At 38.2% G+C, this 21,392-nt stretch overlaps 1 protein-coding gene across 3 annotated transcripts in view; it reads left to right on the top strand.

Annotated features, from left to right (window-relative positions):
• The first annotated feature begins 4,018 nt into the window (after positions 1 to 4,018).
• The window catches only part of LOC136776891 (early estrogen-induced gene 1 protein), a 36,577-nt gene continuing 19,203 nt past the window's right edge, over positions 4,019 to 21,392 (top strand). For 2 of the 3 annotated variants that reach the window (XM_066732807.1, XM_066732805.1), the window contains exons 1-2: positions 4,019 to 4,758; positions 5,166 to 5,350. In XM_066732807.1, coding sequence (XP_066588904.1) covers positions 5,199 to 5,350 — 152 coding nt within the window. In that variant the 5' untranslated portion in view covers positions 4,019 to 4,758; positions 5,166 to 5,198. The remainder of the gene's footprint in view (positions 4,759 to 5,165; positions 5,351 to 21,392) is intronic. The other variant, XM_066732806.1, reaches the window with a different exon arrangement.

Raw genomic sequence — 21,392 nt, 5'->3', positions numbered from 1 at the left:
TTCATTATCATATAGACTCATCTAAAATACGATAACATTATGGCAACCTAGTTCATATTCCTCCTGATCGATGTTATGTAAGAGAAATATATGAACACCATTCCTGTGATTTTAGATACGTAGTAAAACGACACCTGTATATTAAATACATATGTCATATATTAAAAATAAAAAGTGTTAAATGCTATTTTGCTTTATATGATGGTTTTATGCGTGAAAACGTTACATAGGATTTTAGTAAAGTATATTTTTCATCTCTTTCAGAGAAAAACCTAGAACACAATAAACTAGCTTCTACCATCCTTGGCTTAAAAGACTACCATAATTTGCAACAGAAACACGTTAAATTGAATAGAAAGGAATGTTTTTGAATAATAAATCAAATTACTAATTATATTATTGAATAGAGACAAAAACAAAAGTAAATGCAGTAGCGCAAATTTATAATTTACCGCGCTTCGCATCTCAATCTCAATATCGGTGTGCGCAAGCGCTCTAAACGATCAGGAGTGGGGGAAGTGCAATGGTCGCTCTCTGCTCTCTTCCCCCTCCATCTGTCTGAATACGTTCTAATTACTTTACGAGCAGCTTCCGCGCCGGTTATGATAAAAGGGTATTTTAATTTTTACTGAGCATGCTACTGGGCCAGGCCTTATTAGGCCACAATATACAACTAAAATTTAAATTTAAGTTTACTTGAAAGCCGATAAGATGTATTGCGTATGTACGACGTAGGTTATGGATTTCACCGCTCTATACTTCAACTTCAGTTTAAATTGCCGCTTGTTTATACTCCGACAGTCCAACCTTGTTTACCCTAGTCAACGCTGCTGTGCGTATAATTTGGACAATTTTATATGAGCACTAATGAAAACAGCGCCAAGTGTGCTTCGTGAACGCATCTAAAGTTAGTCATCGAGTCATTCGCGTGTAATAATAAATATATAAAAGTTTACTTGGCGACAGGAAAAGTAATTGCAATAGCCCGATGCTTCTACAAATAGAGCCTACTTCGAGTTGTGTTATTTCTAACTTTATCATTTAAATCTAGACTATATAACATTCGGGCTAAAACATTGTCCAATTATATAAATCGATATAAAAAAAGGGTTATTTCTCTCTTTAATTAAGAAAAAACTATTATTTAATCATTACATTGAAGAAACTAGATTGTTTCGTCAAAATTAACTCATGAATGATGCAAATTATTTGTTCAATTTACAACAAAAAAAGTAAAATAATGTGTTCAAGCCGTTGGCTGTTTGAAAGTCTGGTAAAACGAAAGCATTACGTTTGACCAATGGAGTCTCGCGTATTGCAATAGCTCTGGCAGCCAATGAAATCGTTGCTCAAATCGAACTGTCGAACTTGAACGCTCCGCGGCGCTAGTATCACGTGAGAGTTTGCAGTGTCCGTATCGTGAGTTTGCTTGAAACAGTTGAAACGAAACGCGTCAGTCAGTTCACTGACGACGTCCTGTCGGAGGTGATAACGGAAAATTATACTGAAACAGAAATTATGGATACTTCCCGTTCAACGTTAAACTAATAAAGTGCAATAGTGCAAATTACATGAACATTTGTTGGGATTGCGTAGTGAAAATGTGGACTGGTTGAAGGTTTTTCAGTTTTCGTGTGTCCAGCGTCCGAGTAAGCCTATCATCTTTTTAAGTGGTCACTGGAATATAATTTCTAGCTTTTTCACACCAGTTCATCTGTCACTTGGAGCTTTCAGTGATTATCCATATGTGCCGGAAGGTAAGTTTCGAATATTTTTCTTAATAATGGTAGAAAGAATGTTGAGAGGTTATAAATCTGTGAGGAAAGTGTTATCACCTGCCATCATGGTACTAACTAACACATCATAGGATAGTTCAGCTTTCTTGATTCGCTTGAAAAAAATTCTCTTTCGTCCCTTGTAGCTAAATATTCTCTCTAATTTCAACAATTCTATTTAGATAAGCATCTTTTCCGGTAGTTATTTAATAGAATCTCGGGCAAACCTGTGGACAAAATTTCAGTAAAATCGATAACAAATTTTTACAGAAAATTGCACGCTAATTTTCGCTTCTTTTGTTCAAACTATTAATCCCAGCTTTCGTTTTTTGAGCATAATTTTTTATGAATAGAGCTCATATTAGATATTGAGTGTAACAGTTATTTAAGGGAGAGGCTCCAAATCTGTGAGAAGGGTATAGAGTGCCATCATGAAATGTTTTAGCTGTTAGTTCATTCGATATAATATTCACCTTTGTTCTTTAGAGATTTATATTAATAAGTTTCAATGTGCTTTATACTATTTGATAAAATTTATTATTTAGGCGGTTATAAATGATATCTACTGTTCACGCAGTAGATTGTAGAACTAATATGATGGAAAATATTATTGGGAAATGAGTTAAATTTTTTCTTTTATAGAAGCCTCAACATTTTTTACCTATTTTAATTAATCTTTTATTTGGAGTATTTAAACATTTATTAAGTATTACGCAAACTTTTTATCAATATAAAATCATAATGAATATCGATAATAATGCATAAAAATCTTGTATCAAACGTAAATTTTGGTTCTTTTTACGATGCTTTGTTTTAGTTGCAGCCGACCTAAGTTTTTTTTCTTTAATGTTTTTATTTGAGAGTTTGTAGGTTATGTCAGATGTTGTATTTTGCATAAGCAGAGTGTAACTCTGTGTTCTTTTTTTCTTCAAGGACTACTTTCCATAGAATTCGATAGAAAAAAAGATAAGAAATAGTAAACCGTCCTTAAATTAATAGTGGCTACCTGAATTTAAACACATTGCGTAAGAATAATTTTTTTTTTTTAAGAAATTGAATTGATGAAATCGGGATATCTAGAATTCCTTTTTATTTAAAAAATAAATATGCTTAATAAATATATAGCATTTATCTTTTTCACTCATTCATTTTCGTTTAAATTAAATGTAGTTTCAGCGTTTTTATGTTATCTCGTCGATTATTAATTGGTTTTTTTATATCATATATCGTATGATGTAAATGATTTAAAAAGCTTCGTACAAACACAAATCCAGTAATTGCAGTATTTCCCAAATATTATTGAAACCAAGAAATTAGAGTTAAATAGAATCGTAGGATAAAATGAAGCAATGTTTGCTTAGAATTATTTTCATAGAGTTTACCACGCTGAATTAGAGCAGAGTTATTCGGTGTTTTATTTTGCAACGCTTGGGCGGAATTATTAAAAATAGGGGCCCTTGCAGAACTAGAAATACCAGTCTAATTGCAGGCATTTCCTAGCACGTTGCACCGGTGGGGACCCTCCCTCTCAATGCCTCCCCCCTCCCCTGCCTTTCTCTATCTATCTCTCTCTAACCTACTTTATGACCTGAAACCAAACTCCAGGAAGCGCGACTTAATTTTCCTTCGTTTTTCCATAAAATCAACTAGTATTTTTCCAAAATTATACGTCTTTTTCTCTTATTTGATAAAGACAATTTAATAACATAAACACTCCAATTGACTGATAATATTAAAACAATTTTGAAGTTTTTCTGTTTCTCAAGAAATCTTTTTTCGTGAGTAAAATTGGATCGAATGATTAATGTATGTAAAGCGAGTTAAGAGATAGACATAAATTGTTTTTTTTTTTTATTCTTATAGAATAAGCATTGAAATTATTTTGCTGGTATACAGGGCTTACAGACAAGAAGGGAGTTTTGAGAGTGACCAGTGGAGTAATTGACGTGGAATAGGAGGAGCAGGGGGAGCGATGTCTCGGAAAATTTGTTCTCCACTCTCCCTGGCGTGGCCTGAGACCTCCATCCACTTTTTTCGTCGCACCGGTATCGAAGATTTGCAGAGAGATCGCAGCTAAAGCCAGAGACAAGGAAAAGAGGAAGAAGAAGAGCAGCTCGAAAGCTGACCGATCGCCAAATTCAAAGCGATTATAGCAAAAAAATTTATATTTTTTTATACACTCGAGAAGGGGTGGGGGGTGATGCGTGATAAGTGTGGGGGGAGGGGGGAGAAAGCTGGATGAAACGGAGCTTTGACCCTTTACGTTTAAAAGTGATCGATATATCGACCGGAAATAAAGTTAGTGACTTTCCAGACGACCTTCGTTATAGATACAGTCAAATTTCGGGAAAAAGAAGGAGTCTATCTCGATTGAAAATTGGTCCTCCTTAAAGGGTCAAGTAGGAGGGCAGAGGGGGTAATCGAAGCTCCGTTGGTCGATCGAGAAGAGTCGAGCGATAGGGCAAGGTCAAAGGTGACACGGTACGTGAGAAATATCAAGAGAGAGAGAGAGAGCGTATAAGGAAAATTGTACAGGGAATCCCCCTGCAATTGTTTGGAAGACTGCACTTTACGGAAAGTCTCTCTTTCCAAACGCTAAATCAGCCAAACTCTTCAAGGTCGGAGAACGCTGATTATTCTGAATCGCGTAGTGACACACTCGTCGTGGATCAAACTAGGTAAACGGAACGTTATACGGGTAACTTCCGGTTGACGAAGGTCGTCTCGGGACCGGTAGTTGGGCCGGTGGAACTATGTGAGTGATCCAAAGGGGATAGGGGGCCAGAATTAAAGGAATTGTGCGAGTGATCCAAGGGCTACCGGAAGTAGAGCTACCACCGGCGTTATTGGACAGTTGTTGGATCAATGCGAGAACCTTTGAACTTGGGCTAGAGAAACCTGCCCGGCGTAGAAATAGAAGCGACTCGGAAGGACACACACTCGTGAAGAACGGGGATGTTGGAGCATACGCCGAGTTATTCAGGTTGCTAATTAAATATATTTCTTCAACATTTTCCTCTCCTTCTTTTTTTTATTCTCTGTACACACAGTTGTTACGGGAATAACAATTACTACATTCAATTTGTACCTTTCACTCTGAAGTTAATCATTGGAATACTTCATTATTTTTCTCATGTGTATACGTACAGTTACTGGAAATTTATTTTGTTTATAATAATTGTGCGACTGTGTGTGTTGATAGAAATTAATATCCATGCTACAATTTTTGTATTATTCTATAGCAACATACCTTCTTTGTAAAATATTATTGCTCGAATATGTAAAGAGAGAAGCGAAAACAAGTGTTTTATATAAATATGTTGGGCATGTTTTATTCAAATGTAATTTTTGTATTTGTATAAATTACTAATTTTACTTTTTCGATTGCAGGGGATTCTCTCGTGAAGCTGGCCTGGCTGTGAGATGCCCTTCATAATGAAGAAGAAGAAGTACGAATTCTCCGTTGAGGTCGACCTTGAGGAGCTCACCGCTGTTCCCTTCGTCAACGCAGTCCTCTTCGCCAAGCTGAGGCTACTCGACGTACGACGACCTGGACTCACCCACAGATCAACCCGGTGAGTCTTCAGGTTTTTTTTTCCTCAACCCTTAAATGCACGACGCGAATAAAACTCGCGTAGAAACTTGTTCATTTTGCAAATATTTATTTTCTCTGTTAATTTTATCTCATCATAAGTAATTGGAGAATGATTTTATCGAATTATATTATATTTTTTGCCTTTTATCGAGAGTAAACAATAAAAATTAATAATAATCGTGCATTTAAGTACTAAGGAAGTAATAATTTGTATTAAATATTGTTTTAAATTGTCAAAAGACTTCTTAATTGATTTTTTATATTCCATCGGCTTATGTATGTCACAAATTTTTTCTTTCTAAACTTATGTTCGTAATTAAATTCTTAATTAGTTTTTAACGAATAGATCCCCCTTAAAGTCCATAGGGACCTTGTTTTGTTATGAAGTAGTATTTTTTAATCGCCCAAAGAAATTAACGAAGTTGTTTTTGATGTGCTGATACCATCGATATACGAAGCAAATGATTTTTTAATATGTTTATCGTTTACTATCGAAATACGTAAATAAGTCGACTCAAATGAGAAACATTCGTCAATAAGGTGAATTGGTTGAATAAGTTTTGGCCTATCACCAAACTCGTTACGTAATTTCAATTTGACCGTGAACATGAAATTTATATGATATTTGTAAGGAAAAGAGATTTCCGGATTTATACTTATTTTTAGATGGAGTGATATAAATAAGTTTTGATAAATCGCATCCCTTAATTTTACACTCACGCGCGTTTCCGTTTACCAGAGAGTTGATAGCAGTTTGGAGACTGGCTTTTGGCACTTTGACAATATATTCCTTGCGCTATAACGGTGCAGAGCATCATTGAAAGCCGCGGTGCCAATAATTTTCTGCTCTTTGAAGCCAAATATGCGTGGCATGCAAAGAGTAGCTTGCGTATCTCTCAAATTTACACCGAGCAAGTTTTCAGAATCGACTAATTGGCCAAATTAAAACTTTATTCGATGTTGCGAACATTTATTAATCACTGTCTAGCCTCGTAATGATTCTGCGGAAGCAACTGGAGAAACTAGATTAACCTCTGTTGCTTTTTGATTAAAATTGGATCAAGAATGCGTAATCAAAGTGTTTAGACTTTTTCTGAATACGAGAGAAGGAAGTTGAAAAATCGAAAATTGGAGTTGATTTTTGGTGCAGCAGAATGAATCGGTTTCTAAAATTGTTTCTCGTTCCATCGAGCGTACATATATATATGTGAGTGTGTGTGTGTGTATAATTGGTGTCGTGGCTGTGGGATGCCATTGGCCATTCGCCAGCTTGGACGTAGAGGATTCGAAAAATTCTTCGTCCATAATCGGACCACCGCCGTGCAAATTCGACCTTTGACGAATTCTCTTTTCACTGGAATGTTCCTAGCGTCACTAAATTTCCCTCTTGAAACATTGCATTCCTCGCCGTTTCTGTGGCAAATTCTAACCACTATTCATTGATACGAATGTGAAAGAAGAATCCCATCAAGTGCTTTATCCTATTCTTAAAGACAAGGTTTAAAAGGATGAAGAATGAAGGAAAAAGAGAGTTCATTGAGGGTAAGCGATGTTGATATGAAAGTTGAAGAAAGAGCTAATTTGTGATGGGCGATAAAAGAGAGAGAGAGAGAGAGAGAGAGAGAGAGAGAGAGAGAGAGAGAGAGAGAGAGAGAGAGAGAGAGAGAGAGAGAGAGAGAGTTTAATAATCGGATGAATATAAAACTCTGGGAGAAATGTTATTAAAAGTGTGTTACAAAATGATAGTTTATATTCAACTGGACGGTGCATGATATTGCACGAGAGCCGCTGAGAAGAATCAATGGGAAGGGGATCTCGTCGCGTCTGCCAGTTTTGCTCCACTTTTCCCTCCAACTGTGAAGGTCCTTTCTTCAAGGCCGCTAAAACTGTATGTATAACTCGCTACGGTATAAGCTTCCACCCCCCCAATACACGACTGACTCTCGGAATCCTCGAAGAATCCCAATAGAAACTTAAATGTCTTTCGTCGACTCGATTTGCTTCCCGTGCACGAAAATTTTCTGCCTGTAAACTTGCTCTCTCAATCGATATCGTAGCTCAAGTTTATGTACATGGTCTTGATACGTACAATCGTTCGAAGCGCTATGACTAAATAGGAATAAAACTGTAACACGTTGTTTAATGTTCTCCGAGAGTAAAATTTTCTTATGTAAATAAATATTTTTATAAACACTTGCAGCGTGATACGTAACTATATAACCTCGATGAATATTAACTGGACATTGGTGAGTTTGATGGATTAATTGGAATTTTATTCCAGTTATTTTTATATTGTTTCGATGATGTTTATTATTTATTAAAACTCTACGCACGTGTTTATAATAATATTTATGACAATTGAGCAATTTTTCTTTCTCAACGCGTTAATAAGAGAAAAGGAAGAGATATCGGTGTTTCTTTTCGCGCGACGGTTGTCTTTTTGTCGATGACGTTTGTTAAAAAGTGGCAAGTCTGCATATCGCGATGGACCAGGTCGATAATGGATTTCTATCAGGGGCTACCACTTCGCTTCGTTTCACGTGTGTCGCGCGACGCCAGTCGGACGATTATCCGCGGAAGGTCACGGTTCAAGGCCATGCAGCCAAATGCAAGAAAATTATCTGCATCCGATAACCTCGTTCCCAATGGACCTCTTCAATACACATCCCCCTTCCCCTATATTAGTATTACTTACCTCGCTCATTATCATCTTTGATTAATTATGATAGAGAAAATGGTAACATGAGAATCTCGTAGTAACAGAAGTATTCTCTCTCTCTCTCTCTCTCTCTCTCTCTCGAATTGATTTCTCAAAGAAACTAAATATTATTACAATGGAATCAGATTTCTAAATGCGATAATAACGCAGCTGTCGAGAGAGAGAGAGAGAGAGAGAGAGAGAGAGAGAGAGAGAGAGAGAGAATCTTGTCATACAGCCTTTTGATTTCTCGACTCGATCAGAGTGGATCGTTGGTCGAGACCACGTTCTATTGCCATTGTTGACGCGTTTAAATTCGGTGAAACCCCCACCCTCCCCTCTATCGTCACGTGCTTTTGTTTTGAAAAAGAGGATTGATCGAAAAGTAAGACCGATGTTTCTTAATCGAATAAAAAGTTTCGCGATTGTTATTTATTTATGTTGGGGGGATCCAATAATGGACAATGTCCTGTCAAGTGGTGTCCCTGTCGAGAAGTGGTAGAGGATTTGTGACACCACTTTATGCGTGATGATGAGGAAACGTCCGATTACAACGTTCTGCCGTATACATCGAGCAACATTGCTCGTACCACGTGTCGTGTCTCTCTCTCTTATTGCACGAGTGCACCAGTGTATGACACGATACGTCTGTCCCACTATTTAGTATGCAATTAATCGCAGTGTATTCTGAAAAAGCGAACGAAAGAGAGAAAACAAAACGATTTTAGTCGTATGTTTTATTAACGAACATAATACGTAATGTAAGTAGAGAGTTAACAGTAGTGTTATCCGTGCTGTTGGCTATGCGAGCATTTTATCTTTGGACGTTAGCTATTACGTGTCTGATGCACATGTGTGTCTGTCTCTCTGCAGGTTTATGGACGCTGGATTATGTCAGGTTATGCAAACACGTGTTTCGCTATACGATAGGAATTAACAATTATTCCCAAGAGCGAGTATCCCAAACACAATGAATAAACTAATTCAGGATTAATTTCAACGATATTTCCATAAGTTTTACTAATTCTCATGCTTTTCCAGTTATTCGCAAAAATCATACAACAACTAATCAAACCTTGCAAAATATCTTCAACTTTTTTTACCACGGAAATAATGTCGTTTTAACGTTTCACTGATAAGAATTCTTTTATTTTTATAATCGCTTTATATCTTCAGCTTTTGCTGTTAAATGTTTCTTACTTATTGTTTTTCCGCATTCTTTGTTCGCGTAAACGTAATTTCGAGATGTGAGAATATTTTGCAATTAACTCTGTGTATATCATTTTGAGTATCCAAGTTAAGATTTCGAGGAAGGTTTTTCACGATGTTATTGTGCTTCGGTGAAGTTTGTTGATATTACGAAGAGCGATGAAAAAAAAAAGAGAGAAAAATAAAAATGGCTGGTCGTTATTGAGAGTCGAACGTGAATCATTGTAACAAAGAGGAACGGTTAAATGGAGAAAAATATGAAAGGTTTCTACGATGTGGCGCGGCATAGAGAAATAACAAGGCAACAAACTTTTCAGTCGAGTGTTCCGTCATGGATGAATGGAGATTCAGGTCGAGTCCCGTTGTGGGCTTTTCGTGAACGCATCATTCGTAATTGTAAAATTAACGCAATTCATTGAAATTTCACTCGACGATCCGTCGAATTATTTTTTCGAAATATCGCGCAGTAATTCTGCGAAGCTACCACTCGTTGCTCGAATGACCTTTTCAGACGTAAACGTACGCGTATATAAACCCATTAGCGCGTTTAGTGTTAAGTATGCAAACTACAAAGAATTGTTTTCAATCGCTTAATTCGTAATTTTATATATTTCGAATATGAGACGCGCATATAAAAGTTACGAGAGAAGAATACTTTTTTAATTTGGAACTTTTGCAGAGAATAATTGCAAAAATTGAATAGAGTCGGGAGTAGCGGGAAAATTTCCCTATTATTTTATCGAAAGAGAAAAATTTGCAACCAAATGATGTTTTCGTTTGTAAAGTTGGATTTTTAATGGACGCGCGGCTATTGCGTCATCGCCTGTATTATAACGTTGGAGAGATGATGAAAGAATGCGGAAGGGTTGTGTTTGGTTTTTATTACTGGTGCGACATAGTTGACGAAGAAGGAGGAGGGGGGGGGGGGGTGTGTGTGTGTGTGTGCATAGAAGGGCTATTCAGAATTAAATTTGGTCGGAGCTCCGGTAATAATCTTAGCAATTTCGAATTTCGTCCAGCTCGATAAAATTTAATGCAGTAACAATCGATTACAGTGCAGTTTCTCTATCCGAGTCAAGCAAGTTGGCAAACTCCTCGTAATCCTTACATTTTCTTCAAGGTTAATCCATCCATCGTACTGATAGAAAAATCCTATACTGCTAATCCAACGAATCACGCGAAACGAAACCCTGGACTGCTGACAATACCGAAACAAATGCAAATGCAAAGTCTGAGAATTTTTGTCATATTCCTTGGTAATCCGTTGGATGAATATAAAATGTACCATTTGCAAATTTATACGTGTATATACATTGGGCTAATAACATGCTATTAAAAGTGTTTTAAATTATTCGCTCGGGATTACGTAAGCAGCAGCCTCACCGACTTTGAACTTGCACCATCGTCTTGCAGCAGCCTAGCCTTCCATACAGTTAGTTACATACTCTCAACAGAGCGGCATTACTTTCACTCTGACACGCTCTCCGCGCGTTTCTTTCATATGCTGAATTCCGAGCTATCTATTTAAGCACACCCCTCGGAATTAAAATGAATAAACGAATTAAGAATCGTGCCTTTCAGTAAATCTTAAAAAAGCGTGTACAGCTCGACCTCTGGCGAATTCTATGCACGATAAAAATTTATTCAATTCTGGTAGACTGAGAATTTTAGATATTTCGGGTAATCGCGAGACAAAATTTCCTGTACGGTTTCTCGTTCTGTGACCTTTAATTAAAAAGTTATTAAGGATTAAGCGTGGTTTATTTCGAAGCTTTTTATTGGTAGATCTATCTCTCGTGACCTCCCATTGGTCAAGCACCGCTAAACACGTCGATCAATGGACAAATGTTCAATTTTTTGAATAAATTCTTGATCGAGGGATTTTTATATTGTTAAAAATTTTATAATAGTTTGCTTGTTTCTTAGTTGTTTTCTATAGAATTGGCGGAAAATCTTGTAAGTTTTCACCTGGACAATAGTTTATCTGCCATTGTGTATGTTACCAAAGCTTGAATTATATTCCAGGAATTGATTGGGAATCGCGGAACAGTTTTAAGTATTCCGAACCAAGTTTGGTCTTGCTTTAGAGTTGATTCGGGGAAATTCTCAGTAGAGAAAATTCGGGGAAACGCGAGAGAAGCGTCGTTAGCCTAGATTTTCCGCTTCCAATTCGGTTTCCACGCCCACGTGATTGCAACGGGGCGAGAAGGAGCCTCGTCGTGGCTCGTGTGTCAACACTCGCGAAGAATTTCATTCATCAATTTTGCACAATAACGTCCAATTCGTGGAACTGTCATTTTTGTCCGAGCTATAGAAACAAAAGAATGCTCGCAAAACGATTAAACTTGTCATAGATTTCGTTGTACGAGCGAGTTCGGATAAACGAGATATCGAATTATTTTTGGAAAAACTCGCACGCTACGTTTAAACACTCCTGACGAAAGCAGCTAAATTTTCTTATTTTGCGAATGAAAACTTTTTCCTCGAAGCAGTTGAGTTGGTTTGAAAAAGCCCGGCTAATTAAAAGACCATTTCGGAGAATCTTCAAAAACCGTGGATTCGTTTAAGAATTTAAGAAAAGCTCCTCCTGGTTTTCCACGATGAATGCAGAGAGAGAGAGAGCGTCGTTAATTATTTTACCCCGCGAGTAGAAAAATATTGTTTTTGGTAGTTTTCTCGCGTGCGCGTGTAATTTGGAAAATTGATCGAAATTATTGATCGGCGAGTGGGTCATTGCAGTAGGGACTGTCAGTAATCGGATGATGTAGGCGGATGTGAGGCGTTCGGAGCGTGAAATCTGCATGTGGGGATCCATATCGAATTATATCCAGCCAATCAGACTGAAATTATCTCAGTTGGCTGGTTGTCCGTGCGTGATTCAACTTTTCGAGTGGTGCGATGCGATGGGGGATTAAACGCCAGGATACCGGGAGAAGCGCGATAAACCATCATCACACATACGGACGGAAACCTAAGGGAGGCGAGAAACTTTATCGTTTTCCAACAATCGAGCTTACTAATAGCTTTCTCCTCCTTTCTCTCTCCCTATTCTCTGCTCCTCGCCCTCGCCTACGCACCGGAAGAACGATAAAACCGGGCAAAATCTCTGCTCAATTCGGAACTCCAATTCATTTCGTCGTATACAGGGCGAGACACTTGATAACGGATCGTGTAGAGCAGGAAGCAGTAAATATAGAAAAATCTCGTCAACTGTGTAAGGGATATAAATTGTTTTTAAGGTCTTTTACGCAAGAAGTTGTATCTCTTAGCGCGTGACGAAGGTAAATAAACTTTTACCTTGTAACTTTAGCGATATACTTGATGCAACACTAACCGCAGCATAGTGTCGTAGATGTAAGAAAATTTTAATCTCGTTGTCTATATGAGAGATATGAATTTCTTTGTGCAAAACCTTCTCAAAGCTCCTCTCTATCCGTATTCGAAAAGACTTCACCAAGAAGCTTCGTATCTCTTAGAAATACGAAGATGAAACACTTTTTACGTTCGCGTTTTGGAATGAAATATTGAGTGAGACACCCTGTATATCGATATATGTTTAAGCCGTGTATTTATCCGACAAGGTTTCGCTTACTCGGTGCATCCTCCCTAAGGCTTTCCGAATATTCATGAAGCTTTCCTCTGCACGGATACACCTTGGATGACGCGGCCAAAAACTGATCCAAATCCGCTTTTATTATTCGTTGCCCCCCTCTCAATAGTCTATCCACGTAATATCTAAATTAACGAAGGACATCGCGCAAACAGGACCTTCCCCGAGATTCCATCGTTCGAACGACGTTCGATAACCATCGCAGAAATCCCCTGAAAGCTCGTTGTTCTCCGCATGCTGAAAATCCGTGTTTTAAGGGGATCTCGGAGCTCTGCGAAGAATGCTCCGTCGGTAAGGTAGATTCTCGTCTTGAGAATTTTTAACAATTCGTTATAACGTTTTACGATTGAATGAAAATTTAGTCAATGATCCGTCTAGTTGGTTCTAAATTTCATATTGATCCCGGTGCGCAGACCAGTGGGAAATACACCGCGTGTCTCGAGGGATAATGAGAATTACCCTTCAATTATAGCTCGGTCGGTAATTTCACTGGAATATCTCAAAGTATCTCGACCTTCCCGCTTTAAATTGTTATAGTCTATTAACGCTTCGCATCGATTCATTATTATTCCACAATTTTATATTATTCGGTCGGTTAAACCGATTAAGGATACTGGCCCCATTAACGTTTTCACCCAACAACGCGATCCTCTTAATACTATTTGTCGCTCGGAACGGTTACGTCGGCTTACCATTGAAACGAGAATTTATGTTAGGGGTACGCGAAAATTTTTCTTTTCAACTAACGGAGAACTGCCGAGCAAATTACACATAGAAAGTGTATCACACGGAATTTTTATCCGAGAAAGAAACGATTCGATTCGATGAAACGTTTATCCTATCAGTAGCCAATTAAATTGTATATTTGGTTCTAATATGTATATATATATATATATATATATATATATATATTTATATAGCTCATTGAATAGCGAACTTAGTATTTAATCGACGAAAGAAATTTAACAGATTGAATGAAATTCCATCGATATCGAGTAAATATTGTTTATTTCTCGTTATTCCAATTGTCTCCTCGCTGGGACACGCTCAGTGTTCTATATATGATTTACGATACAGTTAGGCGAGTTTTCGTGTATTTCTGGTAGTTAAGAAATACAGGGGCTTTGTATCGATCGGTCAAAAGCTTTCTGGGCGGCACACTAACGAGCATCGTCGTGTCCAATATGAATCATCGAGATGACTAGGCGCAGATAAAAGACTGCCGCGAAGAATTGGCAAAGGAACAGAGTCCCAAATCGGAGCATTCATGAAAAAGAGCAGCGGATTTTCAGCATCGATTCGACGACCTTGGACCCGAGGTCTCGTCTCGAATCTCGACCTTGAAGCGCATCGGCCAACGTGAAATTTCCACGGAGAACGCGTCCTCCCGTCATCGAAGAAGAGTCGCCGGGACGAAACCAATCGCGGTAATGGTCCCTGACCTCTGACCCCTAAATATTCACCATCTCCAATTTATCATGCGAGCCAAACCAACCACTCGTCGTTCGACCGACCGTCCTTCTCCTTTCCGCGATTGCTAATTTAAATTAAATGCAATTTTTAACGCGCCAGGAATACTCTCTTCTTTTCTCGTACACTCCAGCAAATTTTATATTATTTTCCAGCCTATAAACCATTATTCCTGATATCGTTAAATTAATTTTATTAATATTACGAATAATTTATCATTTATCGAGCCATGCGTAAAATATCGATGATTTTAGTTTATCGACGTTACGAATTTTCTCAGTGTACAGTCATGTATACTCCGCTAGATTAAACTTTCCCAATTCAATTTGCACCCAAATTTGATAAAAACTATACGAGATATTAGTCAATAGGTGTCGAAGCTTTGAATCGAATTCACCATTCGTAAGTTGTTTACCAAACGTTCGAACGAGCTTTTCGTTTTCTTGGAAATATCTTGACGAGCGTGTGTATCGTGCTCGTGCTATAAATACGTCCGTGACCGTAAGGCTTTATTCGTTCGGGGTGGAAACTGAATTTCATAGAATTCCCCAAGCACTATATAACTAAGCCGAAGCTAACCTTAATTCGTTTACCAGTCCATATGAAGAGCCTACTCTTCTCTGGATTACTCCGTTTCTTCGCTATATTACAAAAATAATCAAGAATTTCTTTTCTTTTCTATACATATATATATATATATATATATATGTACTTGCAAGAAACAATTGCACGGATTTCAATCGTATCGACATAATACGCGCGCGCGGTTCGTTCTTCTTTTTCCAAAATAATCTTGTATCGAGCCACTTATCAAAAGGGTAAATATCTTCGTACAGAGAAAAATTATACACTATTTTTCAGTCCCTTAACAGTTATTCGTAATTGTCAATAAACTAAATTTATTGACATTACGAATAATTCTTAATAGGCTGATAAATAATATAAGATTTCTCTCGGTGCAGGTGTAGAAAATTCCGTTTAAATATATTTAGATCATCCTAACACGAGAGGTGTGAGACGAAGATTGCGGAGATAACGTTAAGAGGATCGTGTATAGAGTAATCGAGACATGAAGTTTCGACGAGTTATTTTATCGGACGAGGATGTTAAGAGCGGAAGAAAAAAATAAACTCTAGTTTTCAATGGAATTTATGTTTTTTTATCATAATATGCAAAAACGGATGTAGTGCTGCTGCAATTTTTTTGCACCATAGTTGCGCGTGGTAGAAGAGGGTGGAATTTTTGCACGTGTGTACGTGTGAGTGTACATGTCACTGTTTAAAGATAAGTGGCTGCTGACTGGCAGAAGACTGAATTGTCTTAAGAATGTACGCGTGTGCGTGAGTATATAGTGATCGATAAGTGCCTTTTGGCTCGGCCACTTAGACAATGTACCACGCACACATTCACGCACGTTGCAATTACACGCACGGGTCATTGTCATCTATAGTATTAAAGAGAAACAACCAGTATATACGTACTCGGCCAGCCACTTTCACCAATATTCACACTACCCCCCCCCCCCCCCCCCCCCGTAACACACGATTAAATTATTAAAAAACAATAATTCTTTTTTCTTCCCATTTCTTACATTGTTTATATAAATTTTATTATACCCGTTGATCCATTTTTTCTTTCGGTATATTATAAAATTATTCTCTTCTCGATCGAATCTTCGACAGTAAAATGGCTTTTATTACTTTTTCTTCTCGCTTCTTGCTCGCACAACAGAATTGATGCAATATTTCAAATAGGCGGAGCACTCCAGAGGATTTACAAGATTCTCTGAAAATTCCGGTAAACAATACACGTTTCCACAGTTGAAGTTTCTTAGCTTTTACGACGAAAAACACTCGCTTCCCTTACGAGCCAGATGGTTTTAAAGCTTTTCTTACACTCCCCCACCTTATTTATTTAACCTTTACATGAATTTTCACCCACGCTTGGTTTGTACGATTCAATGATTCGAGTATCCACGTGGATTCCAAGAAAATTGTCTCTTATCGCAATTTATCGAAATCGATCGATTCGTCGTGGATGTGGAAGAAAAAAACTCGAAGGTTGAAGCTAACTGGAGATTCTCAAAACGGACAGAGAAAATAAACAATCGTTTTAGCGTGTAATATTAGGAGCGATATAGTGTAGCGTGGAGTTTACTCTCTTCGGTCTTTGGCCCCGTTTCTCCAACGGTATAGGAAAGAGCGAAGCTTTTGAAGTTACCGTCTTTAAAAATACACGGGAACTAGTAGGAGAAAAGTTGCAACCGTTCCGTTCTTTATTTCCTCGACGAAATATAAATTTTCCACTCTCTCGCAGCACGCATCAGGGCTCCGCGCACGAGCGATTTTTCTTCTTAAACTCGATTCGATTCAAAGTAGGTCGACGACGCTCTCTTAATTGGTTTAGAGTCGCTTCTGCCACAATGCTAGCGCGATTTATACTCGCAAATGCATAACTGTCGCAGATTACAAAGGGAGAAACCGAAGATGATAAGGCAACTTGGCATTCCTCGCTGATGTCAGCCGAATCGTTGCGCGCCTTCTGCCTTAGAAAAAGGCAAACGCTCGATTTTCTCTCTACGAATTCTCCTTCCTTTCATCCGCTATAAATTAAACTACATTTTTTTTTGTCTTCTCTTCGTTATATTTGTATAAAGCGTTTGGTGGAGGTACAAGGGCGCGGATCCGAAAGATCTGGATAGTGGGGGGAATTTTGTAAAGATATAATAGAGGCAATTTAAAAGCGAGCAGCCTGCAGTATATATTCGACGAGCTGGTATGCTATATATATATTTGACAGCAACGTATATACGAGGAAATTGGAAAAATCTGATCCGTCGCGTATCACTGGCGCAAAATCGATAATTGACTGGCGTTTTAGCTGATGAGAGGAGTGGAGAGAGTCAGAGGTGCAACAAGTGTACGCGACCAATTGTCAATTTTCCAGCGGGCCGACGCGACGTTCGACCGCAGTGAAAAATCCAATGGGAAATTTCGTGATAAAACGGTACGTCGATCCATTCGTGCGACAGCAATTGTTCGGAATCTCCTGTACGTCGAGTACCGAAAATTGCTGCTCGCTCTCCCAAAGAAATTGCTTTTTTTCTCATCCCCCCCCCCCCTCCTCTCTCCACATAAACCTTCTCCAAAAACATTCTCTTTAGTGGTAAATAAACTTGGAGCCAGTTCTCTCCTACCGACTTCTTTTCTACCTGAAATAATCCTCGCTCGAACGAAATTTACTCGAAAAATATTATCATTCGCGAAACTCTTTTCGAAAGATTTCCCAAAGAAACTTTAAAATCTGCGATAAAAAATAAATAGCGATAAGTGATTGCTACAGTAGTGTGTGTGTTTGTGTGTGTGATAATAAATTGGAGAAAGACGAGAATGTGCTTTGTCCCGTTGCAACACTTGTTATCACAGAGGAATAGAAGAAACGATAGTCGAATAGGCTAACAGTGTTTAATTGGAGTATCGTGTTCCGATGAAAGAAATAACGCGCTATAAGCGGATAGACAATGAGACTCTTTGTATCGATTCTTCTAAATCCTTCTCGACTAACCCTATACCGCAGATACTTCCGCTTATTCCGAGTCACGAAAATTTATCTAGCATCTCTACTCTGTTGTATCCAGAAACTTGGCCTAAAATTAACTCCTGTTTGTCTCGAACACGTGGCCTGGCCTCGTTCGATACTGAGAAAGATTAAATTTTTTTTTTTTTCTTAACGATACATAACGAACGAGGAATAAATCAATCAGAGCTTCCAGTGTTTCTCGACTGATTATAAGTCGCAGTTGAGGAACCCCTTCCTCCTTTCTTTACGTCTTATTTGCTCAGAATAATCACATTTGCAATTGATAACAACGATTCTAAGCTGCCTTGCACGTGGCTTGTGAAATGGGGTTGACAGCTGATACTTTTGTTTACTTTCCTAAGTCAAATTTAAATTTGATCGATACTTTAATTTGTTCTTTAATTTCAACGCTGTTTGTGATTCGAGATTTAAGATTTTTTTACGTTATGTTAATAAGAATAATTTTGAAGCAATCAAGAGATGGTCAATTGGGCTTTTGACGGAGGAGAATCCGATCGAATCTATTTGGAAGGATATGGTTTCCGCATTTGCATTCATTAATAATAACGGGAGTTTATCGGATGAACAGGATGCGTGTTTACGAGACAGTTCTCGATAGTTCTGTGGGCTTAATTGGCCTAGTTGGAGTATCGTGCATCAGCATAGAGTAGAGCAGTGCTGCTTGTTCGACCAGGCTCTCTTCTTTAAACACAACCGGAGAGTTGCGTTGTTTGTCCCTTTTTACGCTCCCTGAAACTCGATGTCAAACCTCCCCCCTTTATGTTTGTTTACCACGTGATTTGCTAATAAATTATTTTATAAACTCAATCTCATTACTCCCTGATCGTGCATCCTCTGTCAAGAATTCAGATTTTTTTATCCATTATTGCAACGACGAGCCCTTTCGGACAGGATTGTTTAAATCTATAGAACATCAAAATGTAAGGTATATTTTTTATTTGATTACAATGTTTACGTACTCTATAATTCCAGTGACGTAATAGGACTCGTGAATAAAGAAAGATAACAAGTATAATGGATTATGAGAGTCGGTATGGTAATTTCGAGCATACAGGCAATGACCGAAAGGGTTGGTTGACCCTTCAAAGCGAGTAAGATTAACAATTGATTTTGTAAATGTTGAAAGGGAGATTTTTGCGCGTGGGTCGGTCAGTGGAAGAATGACAAGGTTGGGGCTCAGCTTGGCAATGTCTGGCTAGGTATGTGGAAAACGAGATAAATTTTTAATCCAGCCTTTGACAACGCTTAGAAAAGCCGGAGCTTTGCGCAATACTCGAACGCGTCCATATAGTTAATTCAGGAGATGGCGCGTGGATGTGGGTCATCGTGAGCCCTGGCGCTTCCAAGAAACCAAAGCGGAAGCGGTCTCGCCTTTTTACGTCGCTCCAACGTCCTGCAAAATTCACGCGAGCCGATAAAACACCTTCGGTCCTTCAGGATTTGCCTCTGCTCTAACGTAAGCACGCGCGCCCGTTATTGGTCTCAAAACCACCGTTTCCTGCCTATTTTCTCCATTTCCCTCTTTCCTCCGAGTGAAAGTAGTTAGGTAAACTATATATATACGTAGGGAATAACGCGAGAAAATTATTATCACTCTTATCGAAATGCTCCGAGTGTGCATACAACTGGTAGAATTCTACATTTTGCATGGATATAATTTTAAAATAAACCTTGGGTCGAATTAAGAATTATTGTACAGGGTTCGTCGGGTAATTTGTATCGAGAGGTGGAGATTCTTTTGAAAGCTTGTGGTGGGGGTTAAGCACGTGATTGGTCATGGAGACAAAAAAAGAGAGAAACAGTACTAGAATTGACGACAGAAAAGCAACGTGACTACAAGAGAAACTCCGCCTCTTGAAACGAATTATCCGACGAACCCTGTATAATATTACATTGGACGCGTTCGAAGAAGTTGGCGGTGAATCGATTGAAATTTGATATATGTTCGTGCTCGGTTCGTTCGTAATAAAATGTTTACCCCGGATTCATTTTCAAATTTGGTTCTTTGTATAATATATATTTATAACTCGATTGTAATTTGTGCTAATGAAATACCTACGTCATAAAATTTTTAAGTTTCCTCTTCGCGAGTTAACGATGAAATTCTATGCTTAATTGCGATGATCGGCTACCGCAGAACAATAGAGTATTGATTCGAAATAAGACTATATATAATAATAGTGTGGTGTTTCTACGAATCAAAAGAGGGGGGGGGGGGGGGGGGGGTGATGAGTTTTGCGATAACGACACTACACGCGTAACAATGAAAAGAATTCTATGCTAAATCAATAAATCCGTATGAGTTTCATCCATATCTCTGTATTGATGAAAATTTCATTTTTATTCCAGTCAGTTTTGTTGAGATTACACTTCGCCAGGAAAGTTATGGGATATTATTTATTTCCATCTATCAATTCTTGGTCAGTTGATCTCTCTCATCGTCCCTCTCCCCCCATCCTCTTTTCCTCTAACCACTCCATCTTCGTCAAAATTCAACCAGAAAGTATAACGTATTTCGTACGACGAATAATTTTAATCCGTTGTGTTATCAAATGCTCCCAATTCTTTTTCCCTCCCCCCCCCCCCCCCCCACTCTCATTCTCCAAACTTCTCAATCAAAATTCATACGAAAAAGTATGGATTCCGTGGAAAAGTCATTTCTGTTGTGAAGAAATTTAATAGGAAATCCATATAAAGTTGGAAATACGAGAAATATCCAATGAGTTTCATCGAAATTTCGTTCTTCCTCAACTTTTTTATTTCATTTTCCAAGGTCGGTTAGTTTGTAATTATTCGGGAAAAGTTTATAATTAAAACCATGTGTTCTCTCTCCGATAATAATTTTCATAAAAAGCTCGTATTGTCGAGGCCTGAAAAACAAATGTGAGTGGCTCCTTTTATCGTTTGAACTTTCGACTCGGAGGAAAACAATAAGATTATATGGAAAAACGTAATTTATTAATTTATCAATTAACGAGTCGATTATTCTGGTTCTTAGCGCGCATATTGACGAAGGAAAGCTTTGATTGTCGAAGCACGCGTTTTCAAGGAAATATTTACTGTATTTTGCGTGGTGATGAGGTAAACTCATTGATAAAAACATAGCGTTAAAAGGTGGAGGGGGGGGGGGGATAGTAATTATTACGTGGAACGACCTTTGGCGATTGTTGTGCAAAACACCTGAGTAGAACGAAGGGTCTCTATGTATATATATGCAAAAGGGTAAGTTGTAAAATGCCACCTGTTTTTACTATAGTCGATCTGGTTACAAGGTGAAACACTGTTAATCTTACCTTGCACACACCAATAATCCACCACCGCACAATTCTGCACTCTTGCTCCAGTTTCTTCCTCTCCCCCTACACCTTGAAAAACACTGCATGGCTGCCAGATAAAAACCTCTCTCCCGCACTTGATAAAATATAAAACGCTGTA

The sequence above is a fragment of the Prorops nasuta genome, unplaced genomic scaffold (assembly GCF_024137725.1).
Source record: "Prorops nasuta isolate Cenicafe-Biocafe unplaced genomic scaffold, Cenicafe_Pnas_1.2 PNAS00010, whole genome shotgun sequence".
NCBI classification, from domain to species: Eukaryota; Metazoa; Arthropoda; class Insecta; order Hymenoptera; family Bethylidae; genus Prorops; species Prorops nasuta.
The sequence above is the reverse complement of the archived record's forward strand: the minus strand, read 5'-3'. Positions and strand labels throughout refer to the sequence as shown.